This window comes from Panulirus ornatus, chromosome 44 (assembly GCF_036320965.1).
Source record: "Panulirus ornatus isolate Po-2019 chromosome 44, ASM3632096v1, whole genome shotgun sequence".
Classification (NCBI taxonomy): domain Eukaryota; kingdom Metazoa; phylum Arthropoda; class Malacostraca; order Decapoda; family Palinuridae; genus Panulirus; species Panulirus ornatus.
Window position 1 is genome coordinate 14462802 of NC_092267.1, and position 21422 is coordinate 14484223.

Sequence of the window (21422 nt, forward strand, 5' to 3'; positions counted from 1 at the left end):
ATAAAACAAAGTAAACAAGTATACTGTGGAAAAAGCATTCACATTCACATCTTACTGGTGAAAGTTTTGACATTTGCATCATCCTAGAGAATTGAAAAACTAATGAAATAGTTCCCATGCATAAATGATAGAGTAAATTAACTGATTCCAAATAAATACCTCCGCCTACAAGAGCATGATATGGCCACAGGAGAGTGATGGAAGTTAGTGATGTAACAAGGGTTACATTTACTATACAGGTTGCGCATCCCCAATCCAAAAATCTGAAATCCAAAATGCTCCAAAATCCAAAACGTTTTTGAGTGGCAACATGATGTGACGAGTGAAAAATTCCACACCTGATCTCACTTGTCCATGCTAGGCTCTGATGCTCTGTTGGGGCCAGTCTATTACAAACCATCGTCACCACCAAACCTATGTGCATTATTCATTGTTTTTCTGCTTATTCTCTGCTCTGTGGTACAAAGATAGTGTTGAAAATGTCAAAGAGGCCTGTAAATAATGAGGCTTCATTTGTTCATTCACTGACCGATAATAAAATAGCTGAAATGGTTCTGAATCAAGGTGATCGTGATAGAGACACTGAAGACGACATTGTTAACACAGCAGAAAAAGTGTCTATAGATGACAAGGTAAAAATGTGTGATGGACTTACTGAAGGACTAGAGCAGCATGCAATCATAACAGAATCAAAAAAATCATGTCAGTTGATAAAATCAAAGAGAGACTGCTAAGACAAAAACCACTGTTAATGAGGCAGATAACTCTGAGGGAAACATTTAAAAAAGCCATTTACATAAAAGCCGAGATTGTGACACCTTAGACTTCTGATGGTTCAGTGTTACACAAACTTTGTTTCGAGCACAAAATTATTAAGAATATTGTATAAATTAGCTTCAGGCTATGTGCAAAAGGTGTATAAGAAACAAATGGATTTTGTTTAGACTTGGGTCTCATTCCCAAGATATCTCATTATCTATTATCCATTTATCCATCAAGACAAATGTGGAAAATAGGATGGTATAGAAACAAATGGGTCAGAGCTAAGACAAACCTCAGCATTTCAACCATTCAACGGTTTTCCTCAGGAGATATGGATTCCAGCATTCGGTGGGACCATATTCCCCAGCAAGTGGCGGTCACCTGGTCGGATGCCTTGGCATGTTGGTCACTGATTGGATTGCTTATCCTGCTGCCTCCACTCGTTCACAGTGCTCTTTGCTGCCTGACGTGACCAGCAGATGAAATCAGTCCTTGTGTTAACGTTGTCTTTTGCAGCAATGTAAGCCACTTCTAATGTCTTTCTTATTTGTTTGTCTAGGCCATTGTGCAGTATTCTTGCCTCGTCCCATTACACAGACTTACAGCAATGAGTTCTGCTCTGTTTATACCATGCAAATCTCAACGTGCTATAAACAAGAGTGGAACTTGTCACTGCAAATCTGTGTAGTGGGACAGGGCGAGAATACTTCACAAGGGCCTAAGCAAATAAATAAGAAAGACGTTAGAAGAGGCTTATATCAAAACTAAAGACAACATTAACACAAGGTATGGGTTTATCTGCTGTTCACATCATGCAAAGGATATCACTGTGAATGAGTGGAGGTAGTAGGACAAGCGATCCAATCAGAAAGCGACACACAAAGGCATCTGACTGGGTGACCATGACTTACTGGGGAATATGACCCCACCAAATGCTAAAATCAGTACATCCTGAGGAAGACCACTGAATGGTCAAAAAGTAGAGGTATGTCTCAGCTCTAACCCATTTGTTTCCATACTATCTTGTTTTCCATAACTCATTATGTATATGCAAATATTTCAAAATCCAAAAAAATCCAAAATCTAAAACACTTCTGGTCCCAGGCATTTCAGATAAGGGATACTCAACCGGTATACATAAAAGTGTACAGCAAAGCAGTCACACCAGAACCCATACAAAGGCTGATTTATGGCTCTTCCAGATTTGAGATATTAGATGCGCAGCAATGTTTCTGCTGCACTCCTAACATCTAAAAACTGTGCTGAAGTTGCCCTCTGCCAGTGCCCTACTGAAAGTGAGCCTCTAAAGGATAAGAAGCGGCACTGAAGTTCAGTTATGGAAAGAATTTTATCATGGCCACTCTCATAAGGGACTTCTAAGAGTGAACAGGCATCAGAGATACAGACAGACAGATAGGAACACAGCTAACAACTACAGCTTTTTATTCTATTTTCAAATATTCATACTTTCCTGCACTAGCAAGGTAGCATCAGAAACAGCTGAGGAATGGTGTCACTTGTTCACGCTCACCCTCTAGTTGTCATTCATATCAAGTCAAGAGCACTCATCCCACATAGTCAAATGAAGAAGACCAATCTAGTTCTCCTTGACTGCTTCATGTGCCCTAGTTAACCCCTTAACAGCCTGTCACTAACTGCATACCATATTGCTTCAACTCCCTATATCCTATGTATGCCTCTCACCCTCCTGAATGTTCAAGCTTAGACAACTTAAAGATTCTCATTTCCAATGCTTCTTGTGCTAACCTCTAATGTGTCAGCCTCTAACAAACTGCCATCTTAATGCCTCCACACCATATTAACCATCTGTACTTTTTCAATGATATTATATATGTTGGCCTCTCACCTAACTTTCTTAAAAGTGCAATTCTACATGCTCATCCCTTAACTTCTTTCCTGTTTTTTTTCCATGTTTCTATTTCTAGACAATTTGAAACGACATGTTAAACAATAGGGGAGAAAGAATATTTCCCACATATACCCTGCATGTCATAGAAGGCAACTAAAAGGGGATGGAGCGGGGGTCTGGAAATCCTCCCCTCCCGTTTTTTTTACTTTTCCAAAGAAAGGAACAACGGGGGCCAAGTGAGGATATTTCCTCTAAACCTCGGTCCTCTGTTCTTAATGCTACCTTGCCAATGTGGGAAATGGCGAATATGTATGAGAAAAACTATATATATACATTCCCGGCGCTACCCTGCCCCACAGGAAACAGCATCGCTACCCCCTGCTTCAATGAGGTAGCACCAGGATTTCAGACAAAAAAGGCCACATTCATTCACACTCGGTCTCTAGCTCTCATGTGTAATGCACCGAAACCACAGCTCCCTATCCACATCCAGTCCCCACAGACCTTTCCATGGCTTACACCAAACACTTCACATGCCCTTTTTTTTTTCTAATACATATTCACCATTTCCTGTGTTCTGAGCGATTGAGGCCTGAACATACAAGAGGGTGAAAGTCGTGCAAGGAATAGAGTGAATTGGAACGATGTGGTATACCAGGGTCGATGTGCTGTCAACGGTTTGAACCAGGGCATGTGAAGTGTCTGGGGTAAACCATGGAAAGGTCTGTGGGGCCTGGATGTGGAAAGGGAGCTGTGGTTTTGGAGTATTACACCTGACAGCTACAGACTGAGTGTGAACGAATGTGGCCGCTGTTGTCTTTTCCTGGTGCTACCTCATGCACGCATGGGGAGGGGGTGCCATTTCATGTGTGGCGTGGTGGCAACGGAAATGGATGAAGGCAGTATGTATGGATATGTACATGTGTATATATGTATATGTCTGTGTATGGATATGTAAGTGTACGTTGAAATGGTTTTTTTTTTTTTTTTTTTTGCTGTCTCCCGCGTTTGCGAGGTAGCGCAAGGAAACAGACAAAAGAAATGGCCCAACCCACCCCCATACACATGTATATACATACGTCCACACACGCAAATATACATACCTACACAGCTTTCCATGGTTTACCCCAGACGCTTCACATGCCTTGATTCAATCCACTGACAGCACGTCAACCCCGGTATACCACATCGCTCCAAATCACTCTATTCCTTGCCCTCCTTTCACCCTCCTGCATGTTCAGGCCCCGATCACACAAAATCTTTTTCACTCCATCTTTCCACCTCCAATTTGGTCTCCCTCTTCTCCTCGTTCCCTCCACCTCCGACACATATATTCTCTTGGTCAATCTTTCCTCACTCATTCTCTCCATGTGCCCGAACCATTTCAAAACACCCTCTTCTGCTCTCTCAACCACGCTCTTTTTATTTCCACACATCTCTCTTACCCTTACGTTACTTACTCGATCAAACCACCTCACACCACATATTGTCCTCAAACATCTCATTTCCAGCACATCCATCCTCCTGCGCACAACTCTATCCATAGCCCACGCCTCGCAACCATACAACATTGTTGGAACCACTATTCCTTCAAACATACCCATTTTTGCTTTCCGAGATAATGTTCTCGACTTCCACACATTCTTCAAGGCTCCCAGAATTTTCGCCCCCTCCCCCACCCTATGATCCACTTCCGCTTCCATGGTTCCATCCGCTGCCAGATCCACTCCCAGATATCTAAAACACTTCACTTCCTCCAGTTTTTCTCCATTCAAACTCACCTCCCAATTGACTTGACCCTCAACCCTACTGTACCTAATAACCTTGCTCTTATTCACATTTACTCTTAACTTTCTTCTTTCACACACTTTACCAAACTCAGTCACCAGCTTCTGCAGTTTCTCACATGAATCAGCCACCAGCGCTGTATCATCAGCGAACAACAACTGACTCACTTCCCAAGCTCTCTCATCCCCAACAGACTTCATACTTGCCCCTCTTTCCAAAACTCTTGCATTCACCTCCCTAACAACCCCATCCATAAACAAATTAAACACCATGGAGACATCACACACCCCTGCCGCAAACCTACATTCACTGAGAACCAATCACTTTCCTCTCTTCCTACACGTACACATGCCTTACATCCTTGATAAAAACTTTTCACTGCTTCTAACAACTTGCCTCCCACACCATATATTCTTAATACCTTCCACAGAGCATCTCTATCAACTCTATCATATGCCTTCTCCAGATCCATAAATGCTACATACAAATCCATTTACTTTTCTAAGTATTTCTCACATACATTCTTCAAAGCAAACACCTGATCCACACATCCTCTACCACTTCTGAAACCACACTGCTCTTCCCCAATCTGATGCTCTGTACATGCCTTCACCCTCTCAATCAATATCCTCCCATATAATTTACCAGGAATACTCAACAAACTTATACCTCTGTAATTTGAGCACTCACTCTTATCCCCTTTGCCTTTGTACAATGGCACTATGCACGCATTCTGCCAATCCTCAGGCACCTCACCATGAGTCATACATACATTAAATAAACTTACCAACCAGTCAACAATACAGTCACCCCCTTTTTTAATAAATTCCACTGCAATACCATCCAAACCTGCTGCCTTGCCGGCTTTCATCTTCCGCAAAGCTTTTACTACCTCTTCTCTGTTTACCAAATCATTTTCCCTAACCCTCTCACTTTGCACACCACCTCGACCAAAACACCCTATATCTGCCACTCTATCATCAAACACATTCAACAAACCTTCAAAATACTCACTCCATCTTCTCACATCACCACTACTTGTTATCACCTCCCCATTAGCGCCCTTCACTGAAGTTCCCATTTGCTCCCTTGTCTTACGCACTTTATTTACCTCCTTCCAGAACATCTTTTTATTCTCCCTAAAATTTAATGATACTCTCTCACCCCAACTCTCATTTGCCCTTTTTTTCACCTCTTGCACCTTTCTCTTGACCTCCTGTCTCTTTCTTTTATACATCTCCCACTCAATTTCATTTTTTCCCTGCAAAAATCGTCCAAATGCCTCTCTCTTCTCTTTCACTAATACTCTTACTTCTTCATCCCACCACTCACTACCCTTTCTAATCAACCCACCTCCCACTCTTCTCATGCCACAAGCATCTTTTGCACAATCCATCACTGATTCCCTAAATACATCCCATTCCTCCCCCACTCCCCTTACTTCAATTGTTCTCACCTTTTTCCATTCTGTACTCAGTCTCTCCTGGTACTCCCTCACACAAGCCTCCTTCCCAAGCTCACTTACTCTGACCACCCTCTTCACCCCAACATTCACTCTTCTTTTCTGAAAACCCATACAAATCTTCACCTTAGCCTCCACAAGATAATGATCAGACATCCCTCCAGTTGCACCTCTCAGCACATTAACATCCAAAAGTCTCTCTTTCGCGCGCCTGTCAATTAACATGTAATCCAATAACGTTGAAATGTATAGGTATGTATATGTACGTGTGTGGACGTTTATGTATATAGATGTGTATGTGGGTGGGTTGGGCCATTCTTTCATCTGTTTCCTTGCGCTACCTTGCTAACGCAGGAGACACTGACTAAGTATACATGACAACTAGAGACTGAGTGTGAACGAATATGGCCTTTGTTGTCTTTTCCTAGTGCTATCTTGTACACATGCGGGGGGAGGGGGATGTCATTTCATGTGTGGCGGGGGGCAACAGGAATGCATAAAGGCAGCAAGTATGAATTATGTACATGTGTATATATGTATATGTCTGTGTATGTATATATATGGATACATTGAAATGTAAAGGTACGTATATGTGCGTGTGTGGACATGTATGTATATACATGTGTATGTGGGTGGGTTGGGCCATTCTTTTGTCTGTTTCCTGGCGCTACTTCGCTAATGCAGGAGACAGCGACAAAGTATAACAAATAAATAAATAAATATATTCTATTATCATTATACATAATTACTGTTTCCTGCGTAAGTGAGGTAGTGCCAGGAAACAGATGAAGAATGGCCCATCCACTCTCATACACATATATATACATAAATGACCATTCACATACCTATAATAACAACATATACATATATACACATGTACATATTCATACTTGCTTGCCTTCATCCATTCCTGTTGCTACCTCGTCCCACAGGAACAGCATTGCTACTCCCTGCTTCAGTAATATATATATATATATATATATATATATATATATATATATATATATATATATATATATATATATATAGGTAGCGCAAGGAAACAGACGAAAGAAATGGCCCAACCCACCCCCATACACATGTATATACATACGTCCACACACGCAAATATACATACCTACACAGCTTTCCATGGTTTACCCCAGACGCTTCACATGCCCTGATTCAATCCACTGACAGCACGTCAACTCCGGTATACCACATCGATCCAATTCACTCTATTCCTTGCCCTCCTTTCACCCTCCTGCATGTTCAGGCCCCGATCACACAAAATCTGTTTCACTCCATCTTTCCACCTCCAATTTGGTCTCCCACTTCTCCTCGTTCCCTCCACCTCCGACACATATATCCTCTTGGTCAATCTTTCCTCACTCATTCTCTCCATGTGCCCAAACCATTTCAAAACACACTCTTCTGGTCTCTCAACCACGCTCATTTTATTTCCACACATCTCTCTAACCCTTACGTTACTTACTCGATCAAACCACCTCACACCACACATTGTCCTCAAACATCTCATTTCCAGCACATCCATCCTCCTGCGCACAACTCTATCCATAGCCCACGCCTCGCAACCGTACAACATTGTTGGAACCACTATTCCTTCAAACATACCCATTTTTGCTTTCCGAGATAATATATATATATATATATATATATATATATATATATATATATATATATATATATATATATATCTTTTTCTTTCTTTCAAACTATTCGCCATTTCCCACGTTAGCAAGGTAGCGTTAAGAACAGAGGACTGGGCCTCTGAGGGAATATCCTCACCTGGCCCCCTTCTCTGTGCCTTCTTTTGGAAAATTAAAAAAAAACAAGAGGGGAGGATTTCCAGCCCCCCGCTCCCTCCCCTTTTAGTCGCCTTCTACAACACGCAGGGAATACGTGGGAAGTATTCTTTCTCCCCTATCCCCAGGGATAATATATATATATATATATATATATATATATATATATATATATATATATATATGGATCTGGAGAAGGCATATGATAGAGTTGATAGAGATGCTCTGTGGAAGGTATTAAGAATATATGGTGTGGGAGGCAAGTTGTTAGAAGCAGTGAAAAGTTTTTATCGAGGATGTAAGGCATGTGTACGTGTAGGAAGAGAGGAAAGTGATTGGTTCTCAGTGAATGTAGGTTTGCGGCAGGGGTGTGTGATGTCTCCATGGTTGTTTAATTTGTTTATGGATGGGGTTGTTAGGGAGGTAAATGCAAGAGTCTTGGAAAGAGGGGCAAGTATGAAGTCTGTTGGGGATGAGAGAGCTTGGGAAGTGAGTCAGTTGTTGTTCGCTGATGATACAGCGCTGGTGGCGGATTCATGTGAGAAACTGCAGAAGCTGGTGACAGAGTTTGGTAAAGTGTGTGGAAGAAGAAAGTTAAGAGTAAATGTGAATAAGAGCAAGGTTATTAGGTACAGTAGGGTTGAGGGTCAAGTCAATTGGGAGGTGAGTTTGAATGGAGAAAAACTGGAGGAAGTGAAGTGTTTTAGATATCTGGGAGTGGATCTGGCAGCGGATGGAACCATGGAAGCGGAAGTGGATCATAGGGTGGGGGAGGGGGCGAAAATTTTGGGAGCCTTGAAAAATGTGTGGAAGTCGAGAACATTATCCCGGAAAGCAAAAATGGGTATGTTTGAAGGAATAGTAGTTCCAACAATGTTGTATGGTTGCGAGGCGTGGGCTATGGATAGAGTTGTGCGCAGGAGGATGGATGTGCTGGAAATGAGATGTTTGAGGACAATGTGTGGTGTGAGGTGGTTTGATCGAGTAAGTAACGTAAGGGTAAGAGAGATGTGTGGAAATAAAAAGAGCGTGGTTGAGAGAGCAGAAGAGGGTGTTTTGAAATGGTTTGGGCACATGGAGAGAATGAGTGAGGAAAGATTGACCAAGAGGATATATGTGTCGGAGGTGGAGGGAACGAGGAGAAGAGGGAGACCAAATTGGAGGTGGAAAGATGGAGTGAAAAGGATTTTGTGTGATCGGGGCCTGAACATGCAGGAGGGTGAAAGGAGGGCAAGGAATAGAGGGAATTGGAGCGATGTGGTATACAGGGGTTGACGTGCTGTCAGTGGATTGAATCAAGGCATGTGAAGCGTCCGGGGTAAACCAAGGAAAGCTGTGTAGGTATGTATATTTGCGTGTGTGGACGTGTGTATGTACATGTGTATGGGGGGGGTTGGGCCATTTCTTTCGTCTGTTTCCTTGCGCTACCTCGCAAACGTGGGAGACAGCGACAAAGTATAAAAAAAAAAAAAAAATATATATATATATTCTTTTTTCTTCTTTCAAACTATTTGCCATTTCCCGCATCAGCGAGGTAGCGTTAAGAACAGAGGACTGGGCCTTTGAGGGAATATCCTCACCTGGCCCCCTTCTCTGTTCCCTCTTTTGGAAAATTAAAAAAAAAAAAATAAAATGTGTATGAGAGTGGATGGGCCATTCTTCATCTGTTTCCTGGCACTACCTCATTTATGCAGGAAGCAGCAATTATGTATAATGATAATAGAATATATTTATTTATTCATTTGTTATACTTTGTCGCTGTCTCCTGCATTAGCGAAGGAGCGCAAGGAAACAGACAAAAGAATGGCCCAACCCACCCACACGCACATGCATACACATACACGTCCACACACACAAATATACATACCTATACATCTCAATGTACACATATATATATATACACACACAGACATATACATATATACACATGTACATAATTCATACTGTCTGCCTTTATTTATTCCCATCGCCACCTCGCCACACATAGAACAACAACACCCTCCCCCCTCATGTGTGCAAGGTAGTGCTAGGAAAAGACAACAAAGGCACCATTCGTTCACACTCAGTCTCTAGCTGTCATGTAATAATGCACTGAAACCACAGCTCCCTTTCCACATCCAGGCTCCACAGAACTTTCCATGGTTTACCCACTAAATCTCAAAGTATTTCTCACATGCATTCTTATCTCAAAGTATTTCTCACACATATTCTTCAAAGCAAACAACCCATACATCATTTATCTCTCCTGAAACCACACTGGTCCTCTCCCATAAGATGTTCTGAGAAGACCACCACCCTTTAGGTCACCATTCTTCCACACATCTTTCCAGCTGTGCTCATCATGCTTAAATATCTATAATTCCAGTAATCACTCCTATCCCAATTACCCTTATATAGGAAAACAATATATGCACTCTGCTTGTCTTCATGCTCCTTACCTTGGACCATACATAAGTTAAACTGACCGACAATTAATCTGTTTCAAAGAAACATATTTCCCCCCTATCTGAATATCTGTATCATAAGAACAAAATTACATTAATTCTTTGCACTTACATATCCATGTACAAAAAATACTTTTTTTCACAATTGATTGCTGTTTCCTGTGCTAGCAAGGAAGTACTTGGAACATATGAAGAAAGGCAGCATTCAATCACATCCATTCTCTAGTTGTCATATGTAATGCACTGAAACTAAAGCTCCTTATGCATAATCAGATCTAAAAGACCTTTCCATAGTTTACTCTGGCCACTTCACATGTCCTGGTTCAGTCCACTGACAGCAAATTGACCCCTGTATACTACACCACTCCAATTCACTCTCTCCTGCACACTGACCCCTGTAAACCATATCACTCCAATTCACTCTCCTGTGCATGCCTTTCACCCCTACATGTTTAGGCCTTGACCACTCAAAATATCTTTCACTCCACCCTTCCATTTCCAATTTAGTCAAGCCCTTCTCCTTGTTCCCTCCATGAACTATTACATATAACTTCTTTGTTAACCTCTCTCTACTCATTCTCTCCATGTGTCCAAACCATTTCAGCACATCCTATTCAGTTCCCTCAACCACACTCATTTCATCACCATGCCTCTCTCTTGCCCTTTTATCACTTTCTTAATCAAATCACCTCATCACATATTGCCCTCAAACATTTCATTTCCAACACATCCACCCTGCTCCATACATCCTTATCTATAACCTATGCCTCACATCCATATAACACTGATGGGACTACTATACCTTCAAACATACCCATTTTTGCTCTCCCAGACAACAACCTCTCTTTCCATACATTCTTCAAGGCTCCAAGAATCTTTGCCTCTTGCCCACCCAATGACACTTCCACTGCCATGGTTCCACTCCCAGGTATCTAAAACACATCACTTCCTTCAAGCTCATACCCCAACTAAATTGTCTCTCTCCTGCTAAACCTAATAACTTCACATTCTATTCACATTTGCCCTCAACTCTCTCCTTTAGCACCTCTTTCAAACTTAGTCATCAAGTTTTGCAGTTGCTTACTCAAATCTGCTACCAGTGCTGTATCATCAACAAACAACAACTGACTCATTTCCTAAACCCTTTCATCCCCTACAGACTGCATATTCACCTCTAGCTCCAAGATTCTCTAATTTACCTCCCTCATCAACCTATCCATAAGCAAATTAAACAACCATGGAAATATTATACATCCCTCTGCAGACCAAATTTCACTTAGAAACACTTACTCTTCTCTCTTCTTACTCGTACACATGCTTTACACTCGATTATAACTTCTCACTGCTTTCAGCAGTATTTCCCCATCCTATATCTTCTTAAGACTTTTCACAAGGCAATCTTTCAACCCCATACATGCTTTCTCCAGATCTACAAAGGCTACATATTAATCCTTTTGTTTCTCTAAGTATTTCTCAAAAACATTCTTTAAAGCAAACACCTGAGCCAACTTATACAACCACAATGTTCCCTCCCAATCTGATGCTCTGTATATGCCTTCATCCCCTTAATCATTTTACAGGTGCACTCAACAGTGTTATACAACTATAGTTTGAACACTCACCTTTATCCCCCTTGCCTTTAAACATTGGCATTATACATGCTTTCCACTAATCATCAGGCATCTTACCATGATTCATACATACACTGAAAATCCCAACTAACCAATTAACATCACAGTCACCACCTTTCTTAAGAGATTCAAGTGCAATATCACCTACTCTAGGTACCTTGCCACATTTCACATTACGTAAAGTTTTCACCAACGTTGGCATTATACATGCTTTCCACTAATCATCAGGCATCTTACCATGATTCATACATACACTGAAAATCCCAACTAATCAATTAACATCACAGTCACCACCTTTCTTAAGATATCCAATTGCAATATCACCTACTCTAGGTGCCTCGCCACATTTCACATTACGTAAGGTTTTCACCAACTCTTCTCTCTTCACAAATCTAACATTAAAAAAAATCTATAAAGAATGAACTTATTATAATCTTCCATGAATGTTTATTCAGCAAATAAATCCAGTTTATATTTCAATCAATAAACCTAATTCTAAACCCTCCTTTCATTTCTTCAAAACTATAATATCGTATTTCATTTAAGTTTTTTAAGTATTCTTTTTTTCACAAAATGCTTACACTGGGTGTATAAATGAATTACTGTTGCGTGGGAGGATGGTTGGTGCTGATCCTGGGGTGCTGCTTTCTCTGTCATCTGCTGGTGAAACATCATCTGTACCAGGGTATGCATAAGCATCCAGTGTAATCGTTCGAGGAGGGGTCTGAGGAAATAAAGACCAAATCTATGTAACCAGAAGGAACAATGTTTTAACATAATTAGTGAGAATGCTTTTAAAACATTTTGTAAAACATACTCCTATATGATCAAAATAGAAAATAAAAAAATGGAATTCATCAAAAAATAAAGAGTTGCAATTGTTCACTATTTCTCATCTAGCAAGGCACTGCCAGGAACAGATGAACAGCCTCATCTGCTCATATCCACTGACTAGCCATCAAGTTTTATGCACCAAAACCATAGCCCACCTACACACAGCCAACCCTAGAGACCTTTCCATGGTTTCCTTCAACTGCCTGGTTCAGTCCACTGATATCACATCATCCCCTGTATACAATATCACTCTGATTCACTTTATCCCATGCACATCCTCAACCTCCTGCATGTTAGGCCCTGCTATTTCAAAGCATCTTTCATTTGCCCTTTCATCTCCTGCTCAGTTTCCCCTTCACTTGTTCCCTCCACTTCTGATATGTAAATCCTTTCTGTCAAAATCTTGCTCATCCTCTCCATATGTCCACACCATTTCATCTCCCCCTTACTAAATCTCCCCATATGTCCAAACCATTTCTGAACACTCTCTTCAATGAGATATTGTACGTAAATCCCAACATGACAAAATATGAATTGAGAAATATATATCAGATAATATTTTCTAGCACAAATAATTGGGTTATATATAGCCAGTCTAATGATCCCTGTATATATCTACTACAACTAGGACACTGTTCATCACAGGCCAGCTAAAAGCATACAGTAGATGAAAAAGTTTACAGTTAGGACACTACTGCCCTCCATATACGTCTTACACGACCTTTAAATGGTGTACCATGTCATGTATGCTTTGCCATCTGACCTTCAAGGTTCTTTTCTCAAGGCACTGGACTTATAGATTCCACACAAAACTGACCTTCTTAAGTACAAAAAAAAGCTTAAAAAAATGAGGCATACTTCTTTCAGAGGTAAAACTGGTGTATGCAGAGGAAGGAATATGCTGACTCACAGGCAGACAACATGCTTACACATCTCCAATCTACAAACAGGAGACAATCTACTAGTTTGTATCTATCATTCTATCATCTTCTATTCAATTGTATTTACATGAGGTGAATCATTTTCATATACCCACTCAAATCTACTAAACACTTCCACATCCTGAATGCATGTCCAGAGTGTTACAAGGAAACATGAAAGTTTAACATAAATATAAGCCCTTAGTTTTTTCCTCTCCATGCTATAGTAATTTGTCAAGTAAGAACAGTTTCCATTCTTAATCCCACATAAAAGTGATTCCAGTGCATCCATTCAGATAAAATTCCAGTACCATTTTCATTTTCACCATGAGACTCTCAAGACACTGCTAGAGTTACCCTCAGACAATGGTCTGTTGTAAGTGAGGCACTATAGGCTTAGAAGTGGCACTAGAGTTCACCGATAATGGAGACTCTTGCCATGGCCAAACTCATGAGGGTGTTTCTGGAGGGAATGGGCATTAGAAAAACAGATGCAGAGATAGATATGCATCTATGCATATAGCTCTGTTCACTTCTCTCACTACATTTATCCTTCTGCAGTCTACCACTTCTCCTTTCACTCTTAGCTACATCATATACTGTATCTTCCAGACCAATGCATCATCAACCATAAGTTCTACATTACTAGGCCATTATAAAAGGATTTCCTATGTGTTCCTTCATGAAGCTGTCTTCACAAAGTATGTCTCTCTTAAATCTTTCTTTACCTATCCTCCCAATTCCAACTATAAGTCTATCTATAATGCTCTTCCTTCTCTAGCACAATCTATCCCATGATCTTAGTAAGGAAAAAGTTCTTAATCCCTATACTTATCTCTAAAATAGCTTGTTTTTCTGCAAATACTCATTCACACTTCTCCCAATGACTGATGTCTTCATAACCACTATTTTAAATTTTTAATTTCAAACTATTTGCCTCCACTCACCAATATTTTCTAAAAGGTACAGCCTGTTTCTTCCCTGGGCTTAAGATATAATGAGGTATAATCATTTTTTTCCCTGTCTTTTACATTTCTCTGTCCATTTGTTTATCATTCTTAATCTTTGCTTTAGCATGATTTATAAGATTTTCAATGATATAACTACAGCAGGTGTCACACTCTCTATAAAGATGGTATTAAGTGACAGTGACAGTTCTGAGAAAAATGGTGTTAAGTATTACTTATAACAGAGGCACAAATAAAAGCTATAAAGCAAAACTTCAGATGTAAAATTGGAATTTAAGGCAGATTAAAAAGGAGGAAAGCGAGCCAAAATTTCTATTGTGTTGTCTTTTTTTTCCACAGCGGAATACTAAGCAGTACTGAAAAGACAGGAAAAGCCAGTGTTCAGGCTTTTACATCTTTCTCAAAAAGCTATAAAAGTGAAAGTAAATATGAGAAATTAATACACTAAAAGTGACACCATGGATACAAAGCATATAATATAAACAGGAGATAAAATATAGCACAAATAAAAAAATTGGTAAAAACAATAAGGAAGAAATATTCACTGATATAGCCACAGAGATGATTCTGAAGGTAATGAACAAGTGATGGGCAAGAAAAAGTGTCATATCAGAAGGAAATGAATTTAGTCAAGTAATGCCATGACTTTGCACTGGTTACTGCACAAGGCTCTAAGGACTGCACAAAGTTCCTGTTGCATGCTGAAGAAAGCAGTGACTACACAATTCTTAACAATCTAAACAAGAGAATGTGTGTGAATAAATAACAAATGAATACAGACAAAAGGACTATATTTGATGAAAACAGAGTCAGCCAGCATGACACAATAACATGAAAGGGTAAGCCAAGCATATGGGGTCAAAAACCTTTCACTTCCTCTTCTCTCTAGCATTCCCTCATATGATAAAAATCTTACTCTTCTATAAGCTTGAAAAGCTTATTCTGACTTCTTTCATTCCCTCAATGTAAAATTTTTACTCTTCTATAAGCTTGAAAAGGTTATTCTGACTTCTTTATTACAGAAATCCATCTTAAACAGTGATACCCAGTCCCTGATACTCATGATGATATCATTCTTATATGTGTACACATAAGGCCATAGTTCATTTGTTTCTACCACTACCCTGCTGAGGTGGAAAGGCAATTAAGCATAAAATCCGTGCTTTATTAGTTAGTATTAACACTATCCAACAAAACTGCTTCCCCACCTTAGTGAGGTAGTCCCAGCACAAACGAATAACAGCGTCACTTGCACACATTCAATCCCTAATTGTCATGAATAATGTACTTAACAGTGTCTAACATCTACAGCAAAGCCCCACATGCTATTTCATTGATTACCATGACCATTTCATATGACTGGGTTCAGACCATTGAAACCTATATATCATACTGATCCAGTTCAGTCTATCTTATGCAGGCCTGTCACCATCCTGAATTTTCAGGTCCAGATAGCCTTCTTTTACTCCACCCTTCATCTCCTTGGTCTTCCTCTCCCTTTTCTTCCCTTCACTTGTGACACATGAGTCTTCTTAGTTTTCTTTGCTCATCCTCTCCATATGTATGAACCATTTCAGCATACCCTGGTCAGCTCTCTCAATCAGACTGTACTCACTACCACAATTCTCTCATACAATTTCATTCCCTTCGTAAGCTGGCAAAGGATAGGACTACCTAACTGCTGATCATCAACCTGAATGCACTACTGTTCAAGTCATGAATAAATTTTCACTCTTATTACTAAGTAAAAAGGTGTGCCATGGAACAACTGTGTCAAATGATGCAACACAGTTAATGAGAGTGAAATAAGAATGAGTGGAAATTTTGTTTTAAAAACATCAAAACATCTGTTTAAAGCCCCAGTGCTAAAATCAAAGTCTCACCTTACCCTTTACGATTAGGCCTAAATGATAAATTCAAGTTATGGGTCTTATGCAACTCGATTCTTTAGATACTAGATTTTGGCTGAATCAGGCTTTGTAGCCAAAGGTTACATTTTCCTTAAGTTAGGAGGTAAGTTAAGTTACAGGTTAAATCTTTTTATAAGTGGCCTTACTCATTTAAAATCCAACCAAAAGTTATGGTTCTTATGACATTAGACTCTGTCAGTGTTAGAAAAGGACTGTATAAAATTCATCAATATCTGATTTAACACAAAAATTCAGGACTTTTTATCACTGCATATGATCCAGTGTAATATCTATGTTTGAGTTCTATGGGTATCTAATTATGGAAACTTCTTTTCCTCTCTAAAGGGATTTCAAAACTATGTAAAGCATGCTGTGTTAACTCCTCAGCCTTATGAAAATATACATTATGTTTCATATTTGGTATAAAATTATGATACTCCATTTTTCATCAGGTGTCTAAATACATATTCTTTTTTCACAAATTTGGACCCCTTTAATTAAAAATGTTGGTGTGCAAAAACTTAGCTCTAATATTATAATGTTGTATTAAAGTATGTTTTATGTGTAAGGATCATTCCTAAAAAGATTGTTTTACTAGATTATTTCTCAATCTACATATAACAGGACGTCATATTCAGCAGCTTACATAGCAGGGTAAGGTTTCATATAAGTTTAGTTCTCCAGGTGGTGTAACATAAACTTTTGTAACTTGAAACATTAGTTAGCGACTTCCTACAAATATGCTTACTACCCAGCCTTCACTTGATACTGCTATGTATCCTCACACCTGTGTGTCAAGTAAAGAAAATCAGTGTTGTTACTACACATCCTTTTCTGTGACATAAATCAGCTGCAGAGATTCAAAGTTATAATCCAATCTGCCACATAAATGGCTGTGTAGGTGCTTATCTAATGTGGAATATGACATGAAATCAAATAGCAACAGCTAGGATAAGACCAGATAGGTGGGGGAGTAGGAGAGCTTAACTGTCAGTTTGTTGAGCACACTGTCTCTCATCTGGTTGACTATGAAAAAAAAAACTTCTGTTATTGGCTGAGCAGGGTGTAAATGGAATAACATTTACTAAATTGAAAGGTTATTGAAGGGGCATTGCATAACCAATTTCTGTGAGCAATATCTATGTCCAATAGCACCAGCATTGCAAGCAAGGGCTTTTGTAAAGGATCCGTAACAAAGCATAGAAAGCCTCTTGCAGCAAAACTGATTTTCCTCCCTTGACGTGCCAATAATAATTTTATGCTGTTCACTCAGATAAAAGTTATTTACACTGTCCATCAAACTATCAGTATCCAAGATCTGAAATACCAATACAGAAGAATGTACCTGTACTCTGAATAGTGCTGGGTCTGGCTGAGGCATCATGGACTGCTCAAGCTCCACCTCCCTAGGAACTCCTCGAGTACCTATATGCTGGTCCCCACCTATTGGCAACATTTCATGAAAAAGAAAAAAAAACATCATTTTGATACTGTTCAAAATATTGGTTAAGAAAATTATAATGTTACATTAATTCCATGTCATGTTTCAGTTTTAGTTTTACTCATACCAAGTTGATGATTTCAATTTCAATGTTTTATCAAAATTTAGCTTTAAACAAAATCAGAATTCAGGATGCATATCAGTACAGATTTGGAGGCATGATAATACTCCATCTTGAAACTGCTAGGAATCCAGGAACTTAATCTCTTAAACAAACAATAGTAATTTATCACAGTCCATCAATGGAAAATACTGTATGGGATGTGCATACACAGGTCCAGGAATAATACTGTGATTCTGGAGCTATACTTGGATGTCTGGGAACTTAATCTTCATAAAGAACCTTATAAACATAAACTGTTAATAGTTTTTTCTATAACAAGATAACGTTCTTCTATATTTTTAAATTCAATATAATCCTTTCTAGAACTGGTCATACCTGCCACAACAATGCGATCAGGAACCTTCATTTCCAACTTCTCATGAACACCATTGTAGCGAGCCCAATTAACAGTGGGGTCATCATCATTGTCACCTGAAGAATTAACAGTTTAATTATTCTTAAATTAACGGCAACATAGCTTGTGTTCTAACAAAGCCAAATTGCCAAAGTGAAATGGATATTGACTTACTGGTAATCTAATTATTCCTCAAAGCTTACTCTCAGTTAAAAAGTTTTAATACACCTTTTCCAGGTTTGTACAGGCCCTGTATGCATGTTTTATTGAGGCATGCTTTCTTTTTGATGCCAATTTTAGAAAACATAGGAAAGGGTTTCAATCATGTATGTTAAGTACTAGGACAACTGTGAAACACTGCTTGAAATAGCCTAATGAAAAAGACCTAGGGTTGACATGTTGTGTTTCAGTGCTACTTTTGATTCTAGCACCTATAAGTAAATGTCTACACTCATACAATACCAAGAAAAACCTCAATTTCAGCAGTAAAATTCTACTTCAACTCAACACACATACCAGGATATAATCTATGAGAAAAGAACTCTAAAATGAATGATAAATTTCTAAATATTCAACATTTTCTATTGTGGCTTGCAATTTGGTTCAAATCATATCTTATTCACTAAAGACTTGCAAATGTGATGGTTACATACAAATTGTTGTTGGAAACTTTATATTTGTTGTACAGAACAGTTTCAGAAATATTACAAGAACATTGTCAACATGAGAAAATGCTGAAGTCAAATTCAATAATGTGATTGTGATGATGATGTGCAAAAGATACTTCCCTTACATCATCATCACAACTATAGGACTAACTTCAACATAAGAGAATTTTTCACAAAACTAATATCCTTGTAACACTACTGAAAGGTTTCTGGTCAGTTCTTACGAGTCATCAACGAATACTCAATACGTTTATACATCACATTTGCTGGTTTGTTAAACTAAGTTGCTAGCCATAGCAGAAAAATGCTGAGAATTTAGCAAATCTTAGCCTACTTAAAAGTTCCAGTCAAGCAAATTTTTTCCTTTGTGTCTATATAAATTTTCAAAACCATTTACATTACTAAACTGTGCATTTTCTGGATTATATTTTTCCATCATAGCACCCCATGAAGAAACAAAAGGTAATATTGCTAATGACAATGAAAAATCTGCTGCTTCCCTGAATCTATCACCCTGAATGCTACAAATATAAAAGTGAGACATCATTTGATTGGCAAAATGGTAGATGTAGGGGAAAAAAGGGGGATTCGTGGAAAGGCTCCATATGTAAACCATCAGCAGAAAATCAACGCGTGCACTTTTCTCCACAATGGGAGGGACAAAAGAAGGACTTTGTGAAGTGTTAGAAAGGCAATCCTATTTTACTCATACATATGCTCCTTGACTTATGATGGGGTTATGTTCTGGGAAACCCATCGCAATTTGAAAATATCATAAGTCAAAAATACACTTAATTAATTCAATACTGTACATCTAACATACCGAACATCATAGCTTACCCTAGCCCAACCTAAATGATCTCAAAACACTTAAATTTGCCTACAGTTGGACCAAATCATCTTACACAAAGCCTACTTTCTAATAAAAAGTTGAATACTGCACCATTGCACAATCGAAGCATTGTAAGTCGGGGAGCATCTGTATACTGTCAGGTTCACTATGTGCACCTTCACTATACAGTACATGCATTTTTCCACACAAGCATCCTCTGAGCAGTCAGGGAGGCCTATACATATGCTTCAGCAAAACAGATCATTTACTTAACTTCCACTAACTGTAAGTGAACATTTGTTTCCTTACAAGAATGAAATAAGCACAAAATGCAGAAAATTTCAGCCATATCCTTTTTAATGACAACATAAATACTATTTTTTTGTAATTCAAAACATTCTGATGTACAGTATTTTAATAAGAGTGAGAATTTCTCCTTTAGTTAACCCTACAGTGACAGGATTTGAGTAACAACTTATCTTGTGAACAATCAAAATCCCACAAATTCCCCTACAATTATGATAAAACACCAGCAGAACAGATATCAGAACTTGTCAGTTTGATTTCTTAGAAAACTTTATATGAGTGGATGGACCATTCTTCATCTGTTTCCTGGCACTATCTCGCTCATGCAGGAAACAGTGATTATGTATAATAATAATGAATAAAACTATGATGAACCTATACAATTCATTTTCCTATGATCTTTCAACCAATTTACAAAAACCATTTCATCAAATCAAAAACTGTTCTTTTTCTTCCTAAATAAATCCTACCTTGACAGTATCTTCATATGATTCTTTTTAAGTCATTCTAAGGAGGGAAGCTGGGGCCAACTAGTTGTTCCCTAAGGTTTATAACATCCTTCCCAAGTTATCTTATGGGAAATCAAATTTTCACAAAAATGAACTAATTAATTAATTCGTCTACTTCTAATTCTGATTAGTGAGTAATTCATCATATTCACACATGCAGGTGGCCCATATATAATTCATTCTAAATTCTTTAGTCCCTCGGGATAGGGGAACAAGAATACTGCCCACATATTCCCTGCATGTCATAGAAGGTGACTATAAAAGGGATGGGAATGGAGGGGGTTGGAAATCCTCCCCTCCCATTCTACTTTTCTAAAAGAAGGAGCTGAGAAGAGGGTGAATTTAAGATTTTTCCCCTCAAAGGCTCAGTCATCTGTTCCTTTTGCTACCTCGTTAATGTGGGAAATGGCGAATATGTATGAAAAAAAAAACTTTAGTCAGCACTCAGCCCTTGCCTCAAGCATATTATCAATTCCATAATGTGTATATATGCGTAGCTTATACTCAAATATAAAAAGTGGTAAAAGAATCAACACTGGTTATCACTGTTTTCAGAGTGAAAGCATATGTAAGACAAGCCATAATTTCACCTTGTTTAAGTAGCATTTCATGTGTGGATAAAATGACAAAAGTGCAAGGTGTGAAGCATGAACAACCATTTTCTTACCATACATGGTGGCCTAGGGGCATCTGAGAAAGCACTTGCTTGAAAACATCATTTCAACCCCTAATATCTTGTGTGTCAACAGAGATC

General features: G+C 38.8%; 1 protein-coding gene across 5 annotated transcripts in view; it reads right to left on the minus strand.

Annotated features, from left to right (window-relative positions):
* Tango11 (transport and golgi organization 11) overlaps positions 1-21422 on the minus strand; it is a 44131-nt gene that overhangs the window by 7448 nt on the left and 15261 nt on the right. For all 5 annotated transcript variants that reach the window (XM_071687907.1, XM_071687912.1, XM_071687911.1 and 2 more), the window contains 3 exons: positions 18335-18430; positions 17740-17837; positions 12344-12486 (listed from right to left, as the gene is read on the minus strand). In XM_071687907.1, the coding sequence (XP_071544008.1) occupies positions 12344-12486; positions 17740-17837; positions 18335-18430 (337 nt within the window). The remainder of the gene's footprint in view (positions 1-12343; positions 12487-17739; positions 17838-18334; positions 18431-21422) is intronic.